General features: G+C 33.9%; 2 protein-coding genes and 1 pseudogene across 10 annotated transcripts; 2 read left to right on the top strand and 1 right to left on the bottom strand.

Moving 5' to 3' along the window:
- Positions 1-5,269: 5,269 nt before the first annotated feature.
- Positions 5,270-6,886, top strand: LOC123202212 (annotated as a pseudogene).
- A 370-nt stretch (positions 6,887-7,256) lies between these two features.
- On the top strand, positions 7,257-16,919 carry LOC123201525 (TBC1 domain family member 30-like). Of its 7 annotated transcripts, XM_044617078.1 has the most exons (19): positions 7,262-7,726; positions 8,059-8,174; positions 8,351-8,420; positions 8,825-9,808; positions 9,891-10,037; positions 10,162-10,275; positions 10,832-10,890; positions 11,209-11,275; positions 11,425-11,476; positions 11,591-11,683; positions 11,838-11,921; positions 12,036-12,457; positions 12,997-13,058; positions 13,884-13,953; positions 14,647-14,727; positions 14,835-14,936; positions 15,402-15,526; positions 16,203-16,281; positions 16,512-16,919. In XM_044617078.1, exons 2-19 carry the CDS (start codon positions 8,128-8,130, stop codon positions 16,530-16,532), a joined length of 2,679 nt encoding a protein of 892 aa, XP_044473013.1. In that variant the 5' UTR covers positions 7,262-7,726; positions 8,059-8,127; the 3' UTR covers positions 16,533-16,919. The 7 variants fall into 7 exon arrangements, 4 of the variants coding, with proteins under 4 accessions (XP_044473011.1, XP_044473012.1, XP_044473013.1 ...); XR_006498830.1 differs by lacking the exon at positions 8,059-8,174 and having other exon boundaries at positions 7,260-7,726; positions 15,392-15,526; positions 16,524-16,919; XR_006498829.1 differs by lacking the exon at positions 8,059-8,174 and having other exon boundaries at positions 7,260-7,726; positions 15,392-15,526; positions 16,192-16,281; positions 16,524-16,919.
- A 308-nt stretch (positions 16,920-17,227) lies between these two features.
- LOC123201526 (probable serine/threonine-protein kinase PBL7) lies at positions 17,228-20,136 on the bottom strand. 3 transcript variants are annotated; one of them, XM_044617080.1, is made up of 5 exons: positions 19,876-20,135; positions 18,929-19,119; positions 18,553-18,742; positions 18,071-18,483; positions 17,228-17,833 (listed from the first exon to the last, which is right to left on the bottom strand). In XM_044617080.1, the coding sequence occupies exons 1-5, from the start codon at positions 19,982-19,984 to the stop codon at positions 17,510-17,512; spliced, it is 1,227 nt and encodes a 408-aa protein (XP_044473015.1). In that variant the 5' UTR covers positions 19,985-20,135; the 3' UTR covers positions 17,228-17,509. The 3 variants fall into 3 exon arrangements, with proteins under 3 accessions (XP_044473015.1, XP_044473016.1, XP_044473014.1); XM_044617081.1 differs by having other exon boundaries at positions 18,071-18,462; positions 19,876-20,133; XM_044617079.1 differs by having other exon boundaries at positions 18,071-18,742; positions 19,876-20,136.
- Positions 20,137-20,147: the final 11 nt, after the last annotated feature.

Raw genomic sequence — 20,147 nt, 5'->3', positions numbered from 1 at the left:
AGCCGTGTGATTCGATGCCTTGCCATGATATTTGTTCTCATCATGATGTAGCCTATTCGTATAGGAAAAATCTTCCACGATTACGAATTTTATTATTAAAATATCTCTAAATTAAATTTTAAAATTTTATGTTTAAATTTATTTTTTATTAAAAAATAAAACAAAATTATGTGTTCACATTTTTTTAGTGAATAATTAGATATATATATTATCTTATAATTAAGTGATTTTAAATTAATATTAAGTTTAAAAACTTAAAATAATATATCATCTATATATATATAATTATATAATAAATATATATATATAATATTTCTAAGATAATTATTTAATTTAAAACTTTTTATAATAATAAAACTATTTGTATATATTTTTTGTATCTAATTAAAGTATATAAATAATATATTATAATGTAATTAGATGATTTTTAATTAAAAATAAAATAACATTTAATCAATAATGATATATCATATATATGTCTAAATTACATATAAAAAATACATAATATTATTCTTTTTATGATAGAACTCTTGTTTATATAAGCATTTATCTGTGCCCATCCATCGGTTTAAAACTTTAAAGAGTGTAAATGTATTATTAAAATTATAAATATATATTTAAATAAAATAAAAAATGCCCCTTTTTCTGCTAAACTTTGAAATAATACTTATATCTTATTTATATTATATATAATGATATTTAAATAAAATAATATAAATATTTTTTATCTATTAAACTAATTGTTAATTTTAATAGAAAATCAAGAATTTGAGTTTTTTTTTTTAATAGAAACATGTTATTTCGTCAAATATTAGGTGGGACATATCAGTTAAAAGCTTGACATACGAGAAAGGAAAAGAAAAAAATATAAAACTATATATATTTAATTACATATTTTAATAATAAGTTATTGATTTTAAATTAAAAATAAAATAATATTTAACATATTAAATCAATTAAATATGGAATTAGATATTTAAAGTTGGATGCACATATCAATAATTTTTTTTTGCATAAATTCATATTATTTTGGTAATTAATTGAAAGATGAATGGTATAAATTTATGAATAATGTATATTTAATAAAATGTCAAAAGATTTTTTCCCACCCAAAGTTTGGTTCATTTACCAACTCCCACCTAATATATATTTTGAGCAATATATTGACCATAATAAAATAAGATATAATTATTTGTAATATGGAGCCCGTCCATGACTAACAATTAAACTCCAATACTTCAAACCCCATCAACACTACCCAAGCCCATGCACCATTATCATCTCAATCGGCCTGTATTTGTTATTGGGTACAAACCATTCTATTGGGTACAATACGCTCACTTGAGTCTACGTCTAACAATTAAGCACAATGAAATTACTTGTTTACTTAATCACGTGTTAGTTACTCTTGTATTAGCTTAATCATATACTTTATTATATTAAACTTTATTAGTTTTGTATTTGTTCACCATGAAATAGCTCAAATCAAGTCAAGAAAACATTAATGAAGAAGGCAAATGAGACAAGTGGGTGGCTTAAGAATTGTCTAGTTCGGCAAAGACAAAGAATGATACATAAGATTGGTTCTTTGTCTCTTATCTATTTTTGCATGTCTCATAAATTAATATTTAGTTTGGTTGGGATCTCTAGATGCATTATTTTAATGTATTTTGGATTTAAATATATAATAGTTTATTAACTATTTTAAATATCACAAAATAGCATATGCTAACCATTTTAATATACACAACAAAAAACATAATAAATTTGAAAAATATAAATAACATAAAACTATATATATTAATATTTTAAATAAATATATTAATATAAAATGACAAAAATATGACAGACTGAAGATGAGACATATATAACTTTGTTCTCAATTGTAAAAATATTTTTCATTCTTATTTTATCTCTTTTTTAATTTTAATTGAAAAATTCTTTTTCTGCTAAAAAAAGGACAAATTAAAACTTCTCGTAGTACAATTAAACCTTTTTTTAATTTTGCATGAGATTTATTTAAATATTATATTCTCCTAATTCTAGATTAATCCATTAGAAACTCAAGTACATGATACGTCGCTGCTCGCGACTTCACAGGATCTAACTTCACCTAATCCTCCCATATAAACTCCCACGCGCCTGGCTCACTCAGAACTGAGACTCATTTCAGTGGCAAATTAGCACTAGACACTTAAAGCTTTCGGACGCTTCAAAAACTGACTTTAATGTCGACTGCGTAAGGATTTCTCATTCTTCATCTTCAATTTTATGTCGTTGTTTCAATTATGATCGCAATTATGATGATGATGATGATGATGTTCGTGTCTTCTTGATAGTGTGCCAGAAGATCTTCCTCCAGTTTTGGATTCCAGGGCTAAACTGTAAAAGAAAATAAAGTGGTCATTGAACACGTCAGCATTGAATTGATGATTGTCGATCCTTTGACAAAAGGCATGCCACCAAAAAGTTTTAAGGATCATGTAGAGAAAATGGGAGTTGGTCTCATGTTGTAATAATGATGGGAGTTGGTTCCATCATGTGATTTGATGTATATACATTTTCTATAAGAAAATTATTCAGTTTTTCAATTGATTAAGTTTTCTCATTTTATGTGCATATTTTGGTTGAGAAAATAATCAAATTTGGACCCAGAATAAACATAAGGTTTATTCATTAAGTTATAGAGGAATGAATACATCGTGATACATGGAAGATAATACTCGTTCTTAGAGGACTTATCGCCATGATTCGTGTATTTTATTTATTTACTTCAGTATGTGGATTGATGGGTTACAGACCAAGTGGGAGAATGTCAGTTTTTTCTTCATAGCTTCATGCAGTTACTTCCATGGCTTAATGGTAACTGCTTAATGCAGTTACTTCTTCATGGCTTAGTGGTCTGTAACTCCCATGTATTATGGTTTATAACTCTCATGTCATAACTCCACAAGTTGCGTAGCATTCTTGATGGTAGAATGTTTTTTAAGGCTATAAATAGGGTCTCTGGGTGAGCTTTTTCTACAAGTAAAAACATACACCATTCTATGAGAAAAAGAGATCACCTGGAAGACGAAACTTGCAAACAATTTCTAGAGGATTATACTACATCAAATCGTCAAGCAATGGTTGGAGGTTAGTGTTTAATATTCCGCAATATAATTTTGGTTTCTATCTTGCATACTTAATATATATATATGCTTAGATAGAGACTATATACATGTTTTTACATTTTTTGAAAGGTCCGTATTGTTGTGGAAGAGAATTTAAAATGAAATGCACCAGGAAAGATTCAGACATCTCAATCTCAAGAGCCTTAAGTTGAGCCGCAATATCCCTCATTTGCATGATGTGCTCACGCACACCTTTAATACTAGTGAGCTTCATTGATGTAAACTTTGTTATTAGAGTGCTGACAAGTGCTTTATCTGAAGACTCAAACTGTTCATCAATAGCCTTCAGTAATTGTCTGACATTATTACACTCAGGGATTGAACCACGAATACTAGTAGATATGCGTGTCCTGATGAACATCATACTCAAGCGATTAGATCGCTCCCAATGCTCATACAGGGCCATTTCATTCTGAGTGCTAGTTTCTGTAGCTGTAGGTGGTTCATCCTTCCTAATAGCATAATCAATGTCCATACACCCTAATTGGAGAAAAATTCTCTCCTTCCAAAGTTTATAATTGTCACCACTCAAAATAGGAACATCACATACATTATCAGAGAAATTCACAGGTTGAATAACTGCAAATAAATATTAATATACACGCTTAAGTCATTAAATTTGAAGCTATCAAAAGTAATATCATGTTCTATCAATGTATAAACATGCTTTAAATATATAAACCATATAACATAAAAACTGTCTGTGGGTTAAGTTTTTAATTTAAATAGGTTTATATATAAATATATAAACCATATGATAAAACTACCAAATTATATTCTTTTTCTTAATTCATGTGGGTAGATTAAGAAAAATAATTTGTTATTTCATTCTAATTAATCACATAAATATAATAAAAATTTCTATGGGATAAAATTTATCATACGTACATTGATTAATTACAATTGATGTCATATAAGTAAATGTGATCTCATGATACTTCATGTATAACTTTGATATAATCAAAGATGTTGTGGCTACTCTATGATCAATCAAATATTATACTAATCATATGACATCTAATTTTATGCATATAATCCTTAAGAAATTATTTAAAGTATAATTTCATTTAAACCAAAATTATGCATAAAATTAAACAATATTAAATTATTTAATAAACACTAAAAATTTTATGAAAACTAAAACTAAAGCATATAAAAAGGTACGATGTCCTGAATTCTCAACGAAAATGAAATTGGCTGAGCGGCAAGTGTCTCACTCAAAACCTTGTGCCTTATGGTCTGGGTTCAAGACGAGAGACTGGAGTAGATTTTTAGATTTTGAGTGAACGACATGTCATCCGCTGGAAATGAATGCAGATGTCATGTCGGCTGGTAGTGCATAACAAAAGAGACAGAAGTGATGGGTATGACATGTCATCTGCAGAAACCAAAAGCAAATGACATGTCATCTGAAGATCGTCCCTGACCTCTAGCCGGGTCAAGATTCGGGTCGACAGACCCGTATACATTTTGCACTCTAAATCAGTCTACAAAACTCTGATTTTGACGTTCCATATATCAAAATTCTCAGTTTTTGATGTATAATTCATCTAAATAAAAATTTTAAACAAAAAATGTCAACAGCCAACTTTCTCTTTCTAAAGAAATTCGGGATTACATAAAATTTTGCATGTTTTACAAATCAAAGCAAGGCAGAGGCATAAAATAGCTCTGATACCAAATGTAAAAACATGTATATGGTATCTATCTAAGCATATAAATATTAAGTATGCAAGATAGAAACCAAAATTATATTGCGAAATATTAAACACTAACCTCCAACCATTGCTCGACGATTTGATGCAGTATAATCCTCTGGAAATTGCTTGCAAGTTTCGTCTTCCAGGTGATCTCTTTTTCTCATAGAATGGTGTATGTTTTCACTTGTAGAAAAAACTCACTCAAGGACCCTATTTATAGCCTTAAAAAGCATTTTACCATCAAGAATGCTACGCAACTTGTGGAGTTATGGCATGGGAGTTATAAACCATAATACATGGGAGTTACAGACCACTAAGCCATGAAGAAATAACTGCATTAAGCAGTTACCATTAAGCCATGGAAGTAACTGCATGAAGCCATGAAGAAAAAACTGACATGAACAGCCGCCTCTCTTTGATGGAACCATCAGGTTTTAATATTTTTCTTTTTTTTTTAAGAATTGTTGAGTTTCTTTTTCTGAATTGTGTCATTTGGTGTTAATCTTTTTTTTTTTTTTTTGGTTAAGATTGTATACTTGTTACACATGTCCATTTGCCCAACGAGTGTGGATCACCAGAAACTATAAGGTATTTGTTTTAGTATTCTAACTTTTTAATGATTTTTTTAATCTTGTTTTTGTTCTAGAATTATTTGTTTGATTTTATTAATATTTTTTTTACTGTTTTCTTTGGAATAAGTTGGGCTGTTGGTTTGCAGGGATTACAAAACAAGATTAAGTTAGTTCCATTAAACCTTCAAGACAGGCCTGCTTGGTACGCAGAAAAAGTTTACTCTGTCAACAAGGTGATTCTTGTGAAAACATTTCTCTTTTCTATTACTAATTTTTGTGGATTTGATAGATTTCTTTCATTTTTGTAAATTCTCGTGTTTTTGCACAAAAATGTAGCTGAAAATTAATTCAATAGACATGACCATGTTCTGTTCATTTTTTTAAGGGAATTATTGAAGGGATCTTTTGATAGTTTTTACATGTGCACATCAATTGTTAATCTGTCAAGCATAAAATAATGTAGGATCCTGACAAAAAGAAGTTTGGTGAAGAATTATTAATCTACACTGATACATTTAACAGGGATGTGTATACTTCATTCAAAGGAGACCCTGTAAAAGAAGCTGGCATATTTTGAAATGTGTTGTACTTCCATGGTTAGGGCTTTTCTATATAGACTGAACTGAAAAATTTGGAAACTTGGAACAGGTGCAGCTTTTGATTGCTTGGAAAATGCTCTTAATAAATTTGATGATGGCCTATTCCTCCTTGGTCAGTTTGGTTTGGTATGTGAACTTCTCGATTATGTTAGCCTGAATATGCATAGAAATTTTTCTGAAAATTTTTGTCATTATTATTATTATTATCTGGTTTGAGTATCATTCTGATTTACAACTGAAATTATGTGATCTTCAGGCAGACATAGCCTATATTCCATTTGTTGAAAGGTTCCAGATCTTCTTATCGGAGGTATATAAGTTTGACATTACAGAAGGCAGGCCTAAACTAGCAGCATGGATCGAGGTACATTGAAAAATCATTTTTTTGCTCTTTGCCAATTGTGCAGGAATAACTTCATCTATTTGAAGAGAGTTTTAAAATAATTTATAATAATAACAAAAGCAATCCATAAGCAGGAGCTGAACAAGATCGATGCCTACAAGCAGACAAAAACAGATACAAAAGAGCTGGTGGAATTCTACAAGAAGCGCTTCCAGGTAACCTTAATCTTAATGATATGATTTTATTCAATTGAAAGCTAAGTTGCTAACATCTGCAAATATTTTTCTTCCTTGCAGGTCCAACAGTAATTTTTTGAATCAATATTTTTTACACTAGAAGAATGGCCAACAAAAAGCTCTTTCAAGTTTTTCGGTGAAATTTATTTATTATTTTTCTGTGACTTGTATTATTATCAAGAATGTCTTCAAAAACATTACAGCCTTATAGGTTGAAGAGCAAATAAAGAAGATATTTATGTTTTCTACCTATTAAACCATTGAAGTCGTGTTGTCATACAATATATGCAAATGTACAAATTTATTTAATCAAAAGAAATCCCCAAACATAATTATTAAGAAATTTGATTGGAGGGTTCGATAAATATTTTATTTGTTTTTAATTTATAAATGATGTACGATATATTGGACTTGAGTTGCATGTCAATCCAAGTCTTGTAATTGGAAACAAGGCTCAAGCCCTTCAACGAATTGGGCCTTAGGGGTTAAGATAGGTTTGATCTAACCCTCGTTTGCCAAAGTCTAGTGAGAGAGATGAAAGAGAGGAAGAATAAATGAAAAGAATAAAAAGCTCGTTTCAACTGACTTATCAAACACCGTTTCGGTAACATGAGGGAGGGTTTTTGCTAGCACGTATCTGAGGGGTTCGAAATAACGGAGATATTACACTTCATTACGACAAAACCAGACGTAGCAACGTGGACTCACCAAATTAAGTGACAAGGTCGTTATCATAGGCCCACATACACTAGAGTGAGCCTCCCCTTCCCGATTCCGAAACCGATTCTATTGTAAGGGACTGTCAAAAGACTGAAAACCATGACATGTGGCACCAACAGAATTTGTAAATCACGTGTCAGCATCATCATAATCAAACACCGTATATGTAGCAGAACCCACGAAAGCCCGCTCATTAGAAGCTCCACGTCACCGCCTTCTAACGACCACTACGAAGCCTTGAAACATAGACCAGACCAGAGTCTGACGAAGCCAAAGCTGAAACTTAGTTGCCACAAATCAAGGAACAAGCTTTGATTCGATCTCCCTATAATGCGGGAAAATCTCTTCAATCTCATCCCCAACTTCGAACAAGAACACAGGAGGTGATACATCTATATTTCTTCTTTTCTGTTTGTTTTATTTACAGATTTTAATCTTCTCCATGTTTCCACCTGTACTTTAACCCTAATTTTCCGCTGAATCTTTGAATGAATAAACTTGACAAGTTCTAAATCCAACGTTTACTTGTTTTGAAGTTTGTATGGTCTTGACGTGTCATATTAATCTTATCGTTAGCTAACAAGGTCTTTATGATTAATTTATTAGTTTTTTTATTATATTCTATTTGTTTTTCGGGCAAGAAATTCGAGTTAGTTTTTCAGTTTGTTTGAAGTGATAACATTTCGTATAACAGTGTTAAGATCTTACTATGTAGTAAGGGATTTAGAGTGTGAAAGTGAAAGAGAGCTATGGGCAGCAGTAGAATTGAAGTATTTTGTGAAGCATGTTATTATCCTTGTTGAGTAGGCGCTCATTGGAAGTTGATTCCAGGTTACTCAAGTTTCCATGCAGATTAATGTTTTTTGTATTGTCCATAATATTATTATTTCTGGTTTATATTATTTAAAGAATTGTTTGATGGTGTATGTGGTTTGAAGTTAATAATTTAGAACTGGGAATTTTCTTTTTTGTCTGAGTGAGATTAATAAAGAGAATGATGTTGACAGAGACGCCTATGGATTCGCTCTGAGACCTCAGCATGTTGAAAGATATATAGAGTACGCTGATATCTACAAGGTATTTTCCATTGAAGCTTCTTTTTAATTTTCACTAATGTGACATTTGTGTCAGTTACCTAGATTAGAAATTTATCCTAACAGGCAGATGCATCATGCATGTGTTAAGCTAGAGACTAGAAATGATTGTCCTTTTAGAATTACTTTCTATGGCTTCAACTTAGGTCTACAGTTGATAAAGCAATATATACTTAAGTAATGAATACTAGATAACTGAAAGAGGTAGGAGATAAGGTATATATGTTGCATTTCAGCTTTGGATATCCTTCAGAATAGTTGGAGCTTTAAATAGACAATACTTTTGGGATTATTTGTGAAGTATATTTCATCAAAACTAAAATAACAGAGCAACAGAAGTAAAAGAAGTGTTTTCTGTCCAGCTTACTGATACGTGTATGGTATCAGGAAGAGGAAGAGGAAAGATCACAAAAATGGAAGAATTTCATTGAACAACAAGAAGCTACTCAACCAAACTCGCCCGAAGAGAAATATGAGGAGTTATCGCATGCTGAAGCTGCTAAGTTGAATGAAGAGACAGTTTCCCTGAAGGGTGAAGGGAGCAAAGCTGAAACTACCAAGCTGAATGAGAGAACTGTGCATGACGTAGACAATGAAGAGAACAAGGCTGAAGCTACTAAGTTGATAGAGGATACTATATCAAGGAGTGGAAGTGAAACAGAAAACAGTGAAGACACTAAGTTGAAAGAAGAGATTTTGCTAGAGAGAAGGAGAGAGAATGAGTGTGATAATACTGAGACTGTTTCAGAGAGGGGCATAGAAGTAGACAACACTGGGCCTGAAAATTTGAAAGAAGAGACTGTTTCAGAGAAGACTGTGGAAGTAGATAATAAGGGCGGAGCTACTGACTTGAAAGTAGACACTGTTTCAGAGAGGGGTGTGGAAGTAGACAAGGCCGAAGGTACTGAGTTGAAGGAAGAGACTGTCTCGAAGAGAGGTGGGGAAGGGCATGACTCAAGTCGGAACTCTGTTTCTGATGGTCCTACTAAAATTGACCCCAAAAAGGAGCAACTTTCAAAAGAAACAAAGGCCCGTAAGGTCCAAACATGGGCTCAGATTAGACCATCACTATCTTCCATTGAGAGTATGATGGGTTTTCGTGTGAAGAGAAGAAAGGACATGAAAGGTGAGCAGATAACCAAAAGTGAAGACCATCTTCCATCAATAGATGAAGCAAGATTATTAGAAGAGGAATCTGAGGAGGGAATCAAGGAAAAATTCTGTGTTACTGAGACACCAAATGAGAGGGATCTGAAGAGTAGCACAGAAAGTGCTCCAGGAAATGATGTCTCACCTGAGCCATACTTTCCTTGGAAAGAAGAACTGGAGTGCCTTGTTCGAGGGGGAGTGCCAAAGGATCTCAGAGGAGAGGTGAGGTTGAAAGTGTTCATTTTCTTAAAATTAATTTTTTTTAATAGTGAAAAATTCACTGACTGTAGCTTTTCCGTTACAGTTATGGCAGGCATTTGTTGGTGTTAAGGCACGACGAGTGGAAAGATATTATCAGGATTTGCTGGCGCAAGAAACCAATGTTGATGAAAGCAAAGAGCATGATGATACATCTGGTGTACCCAAGAAATGGAAAAGGCAGATTGAGAAGGTCAATAGATGCATGCGCCTTGGATTTTATCGTTCAATCTTTTCAATTCGTACGTGCTACTTCTTTTTCTTTGCATTGTAAAGCAGATTTCTCGGTGGACTTATTTTTTAAATTGACTTTACAGGACATACCACGGACTTTTCCGGGCCATCCTGCACTGAATGAGAATGGTAGGGATTCCTTGAGGCGTTTACTTTTAGCATATGCTCGACATAATCCTTCTGTTGGGTACTGCCAGGTAACTGGAGTCCTTTTATTTATTTATTTTGGTATTTTTGATTCTGCTGATGCTTCTTTGCCTTGTTACCCCTCACTGGTTATTTAGAACTGTACCTTGTAAATTCTCCATGGGTATTAGGAGCAAACCTAAAATGTCTTGAGGAATGTAAAGCATCCAAAGCAGAAACACTCACTGCTGTTTTGATGGCACATAGTCGGTTGGTGAAAAAGCATTAAGGAAGTTTATAAACTTTTGGAGCTATTAGAACTCATTTTGCATCAAACAAAACATTGCTAGGGGTACCTGATTAACCTTTTTTGTCTTCTTGCTACATTTTGGGTTCTTGGTATAAGCTTTATATTCGGCGAATCTGTCAAACTGCAACCGTGGTTTTATCTCTCCCTAAATATGTTCACTACCTGTCAAAGCATGCATCATTTTTCTTCTGCTATCTTTAGATTCCACCATCACTTTCTCTCTCTCTTTTTTTTATTTTTGTTCAATCATTTGATAATCTTCTGGTTGATGTGATAATATTTTTGATAATTTTATTCACCATGGTTCTGAAACACAGGCAATGAATTTCTTTGCTGGCATATTGCTACTTCTGATGCCAGAGGAAAATGCATTTTGGTAGGTTTTGGAAGCTTCTCCTCTCAATCCTTTTTCTTCCTTCCCCTCAAATAGGCACACACATGATATCTTCTGAATTCTGAATGACGTGTTATCTTATTTTGGAGCATCTATTAGATATGGCTTCCTCCCTCTCCCTCTCCCTCTTTCTCTTTGTTGCTCATGGGAGTAAATTATTCTTTTCGATAATTGATTTCAGAAATAGTAAATATCTTCTCCTTTTAGTAATTTCTAGGTATGATTTTCTTATCCTTAATCCATTAATACAATACTAGCCAAATTAGCTTACTGGAATTTTTTTTTGATGAAAAATTTCAGGACCTTTGTTGGAATTATTGACGATTATTTTGATGGGTACTATACAGAAGAGATGGTTGAATCTCAGGTGTTATTCCATTATTCTGAATTCCTTTAGAAAAATTGTTAGAGGTTTAGCATTATGTTCCATGTTCATTTGGATGCTAATAGGTCTTGTACATAATGAGTGTTGAACAGTTTTCTAATTTCTGATGAAACATTCTTGTCTGCTACTAGGTTGACCAACTTGTCTTCGAGGAGCTGGTCCGCGAAAGATTTCCTAAATTGGGTTTGTTTACTTTATATTACATTAGCTGTATTAATTTCCATCTTTTTATAATTGTTTCCAATACATGAAGCACTGCAGGTAATTTTTTTCTATCCATTTATTCTTATGGTGCAGTTAATCATCTGGATTACTTGGGAGTGCAGGTGACATGGATCTCTGGACCTTGGTTCCTTTCCATTTTTGTGAATATGCTTCCTTGGGAAAGTGGTGAGATCTATTTGATGTAGCCTAAACATTTCAACTAATATGAAGATAAATTTTAAAACTGAATTTTCTGTGCATTGGTCATGTAGTTGCATTCTATCCTAGTGTTGTAGGACTGTACTAAAATTACATTCTGAATGGATTCCTTTATCTTTAGTTCTTCGAGTTTGGGACGTTCTTCTTTACGAAGGAAATCGTGTTATGCTATTCCGGACAGCCCTTGCATTGATGGAGTTATATGGTAATGAGATATTATATTGCTTGGTTAACTGTTAAATGTGTGCAATTAGTTGCTTTTAATTACTCTTTTATGGTATTTTATGCCCTATAATTTTGTCATGTGCATTTCATGTAGGTCCTGCATTAGTTACAACTAAAGACGCTGGGGACGCCATTACTTTGTTGCAGTCCCTAGCTGGATCAACATTTGATAGCAGTCAGCTTGTTTTGACTGCTTGCATGGGCTATTTGACTGTGACTGAAGCCAAATTGCAAGAATTGAGAGAAAAGCATAGACCTGCTGTACTAGTGGTAGTAGAGGAAAGATCAAAAGGGAGTCGAGTTTGGAAAGATCCAAAGGGGGTTGCATCGAAGCTGTATAGTTTTAAACATGACCGTGAGTCAGTTATAGAGAAAAATAAGACAACTGAAGAGTTAGGTGGTGCACTTGCACGTAGAGAATCTCATACGAAGACTCCTTCCTCAACTTTAGATGATTTACTTAGTGAAGCAACTATCAACTCTGAATTAGATTCACTACCAGATCTTCAAGAACAGGTGGCTCTCTCTTAATTTCTCTTCCCCCACCCACATGTGCACGTTAGTACTGTCTTTCTGAAGCTTTCTCTTTGACCTTGTTAATTTTGACTTAGTTCTAATTATAACTGGCTGCTCTCTTCTTGGTGATATTCTCAGACAAGTTGACCAATTCATTCCTGAGAATCACAATGCTTCAGCATAATCCTGTAGCATGGAAAGAAATTGTTGAAGAGGCTATAAAATCATTACTGACTGATGCCAGTTCTTCTCAAGATGTTGCACAATATATGAAATTTTGAGTTGAAGCATGTCAACTAGAAGTTGTTATGGTCTTGATATAGTTTCCAATGTTTTTGTGGTTTTATCATCACAATATCAAAAAACTCACATTGCATTTTGGAGGAAAATTAATATCTTGTATACAATAGTTCAGTAAGACTGACTATTACTAATTAATAAATTTAGTCATGTCATGTAGTAATTCACCTGTAATTAGTTGAAAAAATGAATGACTTTGCAACTCATTATAAATTTTAACATTAATTGTTTGTGTGAAGGTGGTTTGGTTGAAAGTAGAGTTGTGCAGGGTACTGGAGGAGAAAAGATCTGCTGTACTAAGGTTAGTGCAATCTATAGTCCATATATTTAGTGCACAAAAATCCCTCGACATTCCTGGCATGTTCACCAAGTTCTAAACGATGGGCTATTTCGAACTCTTTAACCTTTGCAATCAGGAAACTTGTGGGATATAATGTCCCAAGTTGGTGGCCCAAGGCAATTTGAACCTTTGGTCTCTTAGTTGAACCCAAGAGTTTTTACCACAAAATAGGGTTATGAAGTGTCTACTTTCTGCATCCTTTTCTTTTTCCCTTTTATTGTAGATCTATTGCAGAATACTCTTTTGACAAGAAAAACAAGCTCACACCTTTCAGTTGCTCTATAGGGGCCTTAACCATTGCAGTTGCTTTCCTGCCATGTGTTATCTACTTGCTTCATTCAATCTGCTAATTCTATTGTTCATACATATGTATTTGGTGTACTTAATTGTTCAGTGTGAAGCTATTTAGTGTGTATAAATTCCTCGGACCATTGGTCTCTCTCTAATTCTCTGTATCCTCTTCCTGTCTTTCTCCCCTAGGAAATAATGATTTATTTAGAAGCCTGGAGAGGGATGCTATTGGTATTGTTGAATTAATGTTTGTTTTAGGCCTTTCTAGAAATTTCATGGGGTCATCATTCTGTATCCAATCTCCATCTCTTTGAAGAGTTAGTTCGGTGAGACCTATAAGTTCTAAGATCAGGAAATTTATTTGATCATGTGTGTGGCATTAATTTTGAAACAAAGAATGGCTCCTCAAATTAGAAATACAGTTGTTCATTATCATGAATTATTTTGGTGCTATTAATGTGATTGTAATTATGTCTGGTGTTTGTTCCTTTTCAGAGCCGAAGAGCTGGAGACAGCACTTATGGAGATGGTCAAACATGACAATCGACGTGAATTGAGTGCAAGGGTATGTTCAAGCTTGATGTGTACAAACATTGTTTCTCTATTATGTCTTCCCATTGTGATAATGAAAATGTATCATAATAATACTAGTTAACGTAAACATGCAGCACACTTCTCTCTCTCTCTCTCTCTCTCTCTATATATATATATATATAAAAAATTGGAAATGGTTGTGTTGCTTTTAAAATTTATTGGATTCATTGATACACTCTATATGCTGATGTAGTGGATGTGATGAATAACCTCAGTTGAAACATTTTTTTCAGTGTGCATTACTAAGATATGCAGTTCCTTTTTTTTTCCTGTTTCTCCTTTTTACATATGCCTGTGCTGTTTTTTTTATTCCATTCCTCATAAGAATTGCATGTCACGTAATTTCCAACACTTGATAATTTCATCTTGAACTTTTGAAGCAGAAATATTGTAGAAGACTGTGTCAATTGATTTACCTTTATAAAATTGCACTTAAATTATACATTGTAGTCTCCAATCAATTAGTTGAGATGCTACTAATAAAGATGATTATGAAAAAGCTTTATGCCAGTGTACTCATTAAACAACACGCTAACATTCTTTCATTTTCTCCTTAGTCTAAGAGCTCCCCAAGCCACTAAGAAAAATGATTATAGTCTCCCATTGTGAACTCCAAGTCACTCAATTGCTTGGGCGATTTAAAAATTCATCTGCAATGCTGCAGATTGAGCAGTTGGAACAAGAGTTGGCTGGGCTGCAGCAATCTCTAGATGACAAGAAAGAACAAGAATCTGCAATGCTTCAGGTTTGAACTTGTTTTCTGCTATTGCTGGTATTATGTTCTGAAAATGATCATTCTTATTCATGTTATGGGCCCTGTAGTTATCTTTAGATTGCTCTTATGTGCTGTAGGTCCTTCTGCGGGTAGAGCAAGAGCAAAAAATAACTGAAGATGCTCGTAGAACTGCAGAGCAAGATGCAGCTGCTCAGAAATATGCAGTTACCATGCTTCAGGTACCTTTATCCCTTTTCATATCCTGATTTTCCTCACATGTAACATATATCCTATCAAGTATTTTGATTTATAGAGAGGCCTTTTGATTGATCACTTTATCTTAGTTATGCTCATTTCATGCCGCACAATGTCTTTCTACTTATGTGTAATTTTATCTGATGTCTCATGACATGGCATAGTCCCTTTGTTGTATGCAGTGTTGGGACTTGAGAAACATCAGTGGTAGATTCCTTAAAACACATCAAAGAGATTCTGTGAAGCTGAAATTTGATTATTATTACTGTATTGTCCTCTGTTAGTGCAGTCTTAAAAACTCTTATGTGTGCTTTGATATCTATGAAAACCATATAGTCTTTCTTATTTGATTCAATTCCACATAACTTGGTGATTCCTTACTTGGCAGTATTTTATTTCCATACTTTCCTATGGTATGATTTTCTCTTCTCAACCAAAGATATATGCAGGAAAAATATGAGAAGGCTATGGCTTCCATTGCTCAGATGGAGAAGAGGGTTGTTATGGCAGAATCAATGCTGGAGGCTACCATGAAATATGAATCTGGCCAATCTAAAGCAGTATCTGCTCCAGGGTATTTGAGAAACTTTTGCACATCATATCTGTTTTATGTCTTCATTTCTATTATTTTGATAATTGACCTGGCCAACTAATTCTGCTTTAAAAGCTTATGCAGTGACATATCTATCACTGATTCTTTTGAAATTAGTTTGAAAATCCAATCTGGTTAATAGTCAATTATAGGTGGAAATTGAATATCTTGATAATCATTAAGGGTGTCTTTAAACAAATTTGGACAATGAAGTCTACCAAAGTGTGCACTGGCCTTAGTTACCAAAAATAGAATTAAAGTAGCTGGTCAGTGTTTTGTATCTGTTTGAAATACGCAAGCTTCCATTCTGTACAATAATTTTCTTGAGCCACTTAAAATATACAACGATTCTGCCTCTTCGCATGGTGGAAATCTAATCCCACAATATTATTGAATTCTCTACCATCATGCTTACTGCTGAAGAGAACTTCAAATTAGACTAGAACCATCAAACATGAATGGCATTCGGTTTTTTCCACCTCTCTCTTGAACAGTATCATTGAATTTTTTCATCCCATTCATTCCTCTCTAATGTTATGCACATAGGTTATCTGCTATGTTATATAAATTATGTCAACATCAATCTAATATTTTTATGTACAACTGGCCTAATTCTTGTGGATAAACTAGGTGCCTTATTATTGTAGTGTGTTTTTAGGCCTATGGACAACCATGGAGCCCCAGTTGACAGCATCAGAAGAAAGATAGGTATATTTAGTTGGCTCGACAGGAACAAGGTACACCCTTACTTCTGCCTGCTTAGTATTGGTTAATTTATTATTCATGCATTGAAAAGGAGTGTGATTGGGTTTAAAATAGAGATGTTGCCTGATTTGCCTGAAATCAATCACCACACGACATTTTTGTCAGTGTTTATTTTTTTCCTCATGTAGTTCTGAAAGGCAATATAGGCACTAATGCTTCAGTGCTTTCTGTCATCTTTCTTTGTCTGTTTCTAAAATTGCATGTGGCAAGAAAGGCCCAGTGAATTGAGGAGTCCAGCAACAACAATCCATCTTTGAAAGATTAGACTGAACCGCTCCACAGAAACTGATTCGCAGACCATAACGAGAATTTGGAGAATTGATAGCTTCAGTGCCATGACTTTCTGTATTAAACCACTCTACAGAAAGAAACTAATTTGCAGACCATTATGAGAATTTGCTGGATTAATAGCTTCAGTGCCATGACTTTCATATAAGTCATGGCCAGCAATCAAAGCCATCTAGTTGTATAAATATCTCAATCATGTATTTACGGTGCTTTTGTTTTCCTTTCTAAACAGTTTAAGTTGTAAATTATCATTGTTTCAGACAACCAAAGAGGATTTTTTTTTTTTTTTTGAATAAAAAGTGAGCACCATTTTCAGAGTTCACTGCACTGTATAAGATGAGTTTTTACAGAGCACTTAGCCATGATAGGAAATGTTTTTCATTAAAGGCTATTGGCATCCTGAAATCGCATAGTAAAAAGATTCTGCTGCAATGTTCACTTGGGTCTCAATTCTTGATGCAAGATTATGCCAATTGACCCATTTTAATTTGACAAGCTTTCATAGAGTGAAATGCACAAGAGAATTGTCTTCGAATACAGTTTTGATGAGGCTGGAAACAGTCAAGTCGAGACTAATCAAAGTGAGGACTTCAGAAATCAAGTAAAAAAAAAAAAGGTGCAAATATTCCCTAACAACAAAAATATAACAATAAGTTAAATAGGAAAACACACGTCTTATTTGGCTTTATACAAAATTTAATAAGAACACATATTCTTAATGCAGTCATCAAGCATTGAAACTAAAATCCTGAGCCTTGTGACATATAGTTCAAGAACACAAAAATTCTTCAGGTATGTGCATAGAAGCTTTTATCAGTCTCCCCAAAGCAATTTCCATGGCACGCATGAAAGGAGCCAAATCCAATATTAGGAATGCAAGAAAGAAACTTGTCACCAATTACTCGACCAAACTTAACTTAATCTTCTGGTTCGATCTCTTTCAGATCCGCTACCACCACTGTACTTTTTGTCTCTGTCTCTCTTTGCTCTAGGAGGAGTAACAGGGGCCAAGCGGGGGCTTCGGACGATATGAGTATCAGGGTCATACTTTTGAGAAGCCAGGTAAGTCAAAGCAGTGACAACATCAGCGATAACTGGTCGCATATCTGGCTGCTCCTGGACACACATTGCTGCAACAGCAAGAGCTTGGTATAAGCCCCTTGAAGGAAATTGACCTTGGAGCTCTGGATCAGCAATGAGAGAGAATTTTGTTCGATCTTTGAACAAGGGTCTTGCCTGCCATGACGAGAAGACTAAAGTTAAATTTGCAAAACTTACATAAAGCTAATACTCCTTGTTCAAAAAATTTCTCTTGTTTTTGATCCTCGTTGATATTCAGGACATAATCATGGTTTTGAATAAGGAAGTTTTACTGTTTAAATGCAAAATAATTCAGATTTGGCAAGACCAACCAGTGGTTAATATGAAACAAAGTTTCATTTTATGAATCAATATGTTATTTCTGCTTCTTACCCATGCAACCAGATTTTGCTCTGCCGCAGCTTTTGAAGTGTCAATTGCTTTCCTGCCCGTAATGATTTCCAGAAGCACAACTCCAAAGCTGTACACATCTGATTTTAAAGTCAGTTGACCTGTCATTGCATACTCTGGAGCACAGTATCCATAGGTGCCCATAACCCTGGTAGATACATGGGTGTTATCTCCAACAGGACCAAGTTTGGCCAAGCCAAAATCAGAGAGCTTGGGATGATATCCTTCACCAAGCAAAATATTAGAACATTTTAAATCTCGATATATAACGGGGGGATTAGCTGTGACATGTAAATACTCCAATCCCCTTGCTGCTCCAGCTGCTATTTTCATTCTTGTATTCCAATCAAGTGGTTTCTTACCAGGTGAAATATCTGCAGAATAGCACAAGAGAACTGCAATCAAGTGAGCGTGAAAAAGAAAAGGTAAAATAATGATATGTGTGATATCATTGTATTTTCTACCTTGTAAGTGGTCTTCCAAAGATCCCAAAGGCATATATTCATAAACCAAAAGCCTTTGATCTCCATCAGCACAATAACCAATTAGATTAACCAAATTAGGATGGTGAAGTAAACTTAGCATCAATACTTCGACAAGGAATTCTCTGTTACCCTGCAATCCATTACGATTTAGTTGCTTGATAGCTACAACCTACACCAAACACAATAAGAAGTTTTCAAGTGTCAACTTACAGCATATCCACAATCCAGAAAATTAAAATGGTGCAGAAACCCCAGATGTTAGCAGAAGGATAAACACATGTGATATTTGTTTAAACAGTTTAAAAACTATCTGCCTGTTTCCAGTAACAGATACAATATTTAATAGTTGACAAACCTGGTTAGTACTTTCTAAATGCCCTTTATACACTCTACCAAAACCCCCCTCTCCCAAGAGACAGTCTGCTCTAAAATTTTTAGTTGCAGTTGCCAAGTCACGGAAGGTAAGTGTCTGGGCTGCAATGTGGTCGGACCCTCCGTTTTGAGATGACTCCTTAACACTCCAGGAGGAATCTGTCTTCAATTTCTCTGAGAGCAAAAACAGAAGGAATAAATGTCATGCCAAGAGCTGAAGGCAAGACATATTCAATTCCCACAACAAATGCTACAAAACAGAATCATTGGCAGCTAAACAACAAACAAAAAATGATGAAGACAAGCACCAGAAAGAAAGCAAATTTTATATGCATCAATTCCCCATTTGTTAGCTTTAATACTCATTAATGTCACCTCAAACCATATGATGCAGGTTCAGAATTCAAGCCATTTACAATATATATATGTAGTGACTTACTAAGATAATGATTCCCCTCTAATGGATATATCACTTTGAGATTCGAATCAAAAGATTAAATTCATCAATACTATTAGGGCATAGAAAAGAAAAGATAAGAATCTAGCAACTAAATGAGTTCACCTCTCTAATCTTTAAAAACATTAATCTAGAAGTTCATCAGCTAGAAATCCTAAAGCCTAAGAACACTACCAATAGTCCCCATAAACACAGACTAAACAAGTGAACATGTATAATTTATCACTAACAAATTATTATCTTTATCATACATAACATAACACATCCGAATTACTAATTTCTTATCAATCCCAAACAAACCCAGATAAAGATATACAAAAAAATTACCTAAAATATATGAAAATCAAACAAAGTAATAAACAAAATACATACCAATGAATCAAATAAAGCATAAATAGAAAGGGTCACATCACACTGCTTTTGAACAAGAACCAAACTTTTAACACTACTCGAACTGAATTTATTATACATACCAGTAACGGAACTGATCCGATCAACAGGCTTCTGATTCATCTTCATTTTGTCCTTGGCCTTAGCTTTAGCTTTCTTGTTGGAATTGCCAGAACAAGGCAGCCATCCCATACTTTTTTGTTTGAGATATCTAAAGCGCGTTGGAGTTGCTTTCTGAGTATGCAGACCAAAGATGAAGACGAAAGAAAGAATTTTTAAAAGAGAAAAGAAACTGTAAACTCGAGATAGAGAGCTTGAAATGGAAACAGTCACCCTACAAAGTCTCTCCTTTATA

This window comes from Mangifera indica, chromosome 18 (genome assembly GCF_011075055.1).
Source record: "Mangifera indica cultivar Alphonso chromosome 18, CATAS_Mindica_2.1, whole genome shotgun sequence".
In the NCBI taxonomy this organism is placed as follows: Eukaryota; Viridiplantae; Streptophyta; class Magnoliopsida; order Sapindales; family Anacardiaceae; genus Mangifera; species Mangifera indica.
The sequence above is the reverse complement of the archived record's forward strand: the minus strand, read 5'-3'. Positions and strand labels throughout refer to the sequence as shown.

Bases quoted from the DNA above. Each gene is read 5' to 3' on its own strand.
- LOC123201525 (XM_044617075.1), top strand. From the start codon at position 7,674: ATGCGGGAAAATCTCTTCAATCTCATCCCCAACTTCGAACAAGAACAC. The intron at 10,891-11,208 runs GTAGGTTTTGGA...GAAAAATTTCAG, and splicing joins CCAGAGGAAAATGCATTTTG to GACCTTTGTTGGAATTATTG. The intron at 16,282-16,511 runs GTACACCCTTAC...CTAAAATTGCAT, and splicing joins GTTGGCTCGACAGGAACAAG to GTGGCAAGAAAGGCCCAGTG.
- LOC123201526 (XM_044617079.1), bottom strand. From the start codon at position 19,984: ATGGGATGGCTGCCTTGTTCTGGCAATTCCAACAAGAAAGCTAAAGCT. The intron at 19,120-19,875 runs GTATGTATAATA...TTTTGCTCTCAG, and splicing joins TCGGATCAGTTCCGTTACTG to AGAAATTGAAGACAGATTCC. The intron at 17,834-18,070 runs GTAAGAAGCAGA...TCGTCATGGCAG, and splicing joins AGCAAAATCTGGTTGCATGG to GCAAGACCCTTGTTCAAAGA.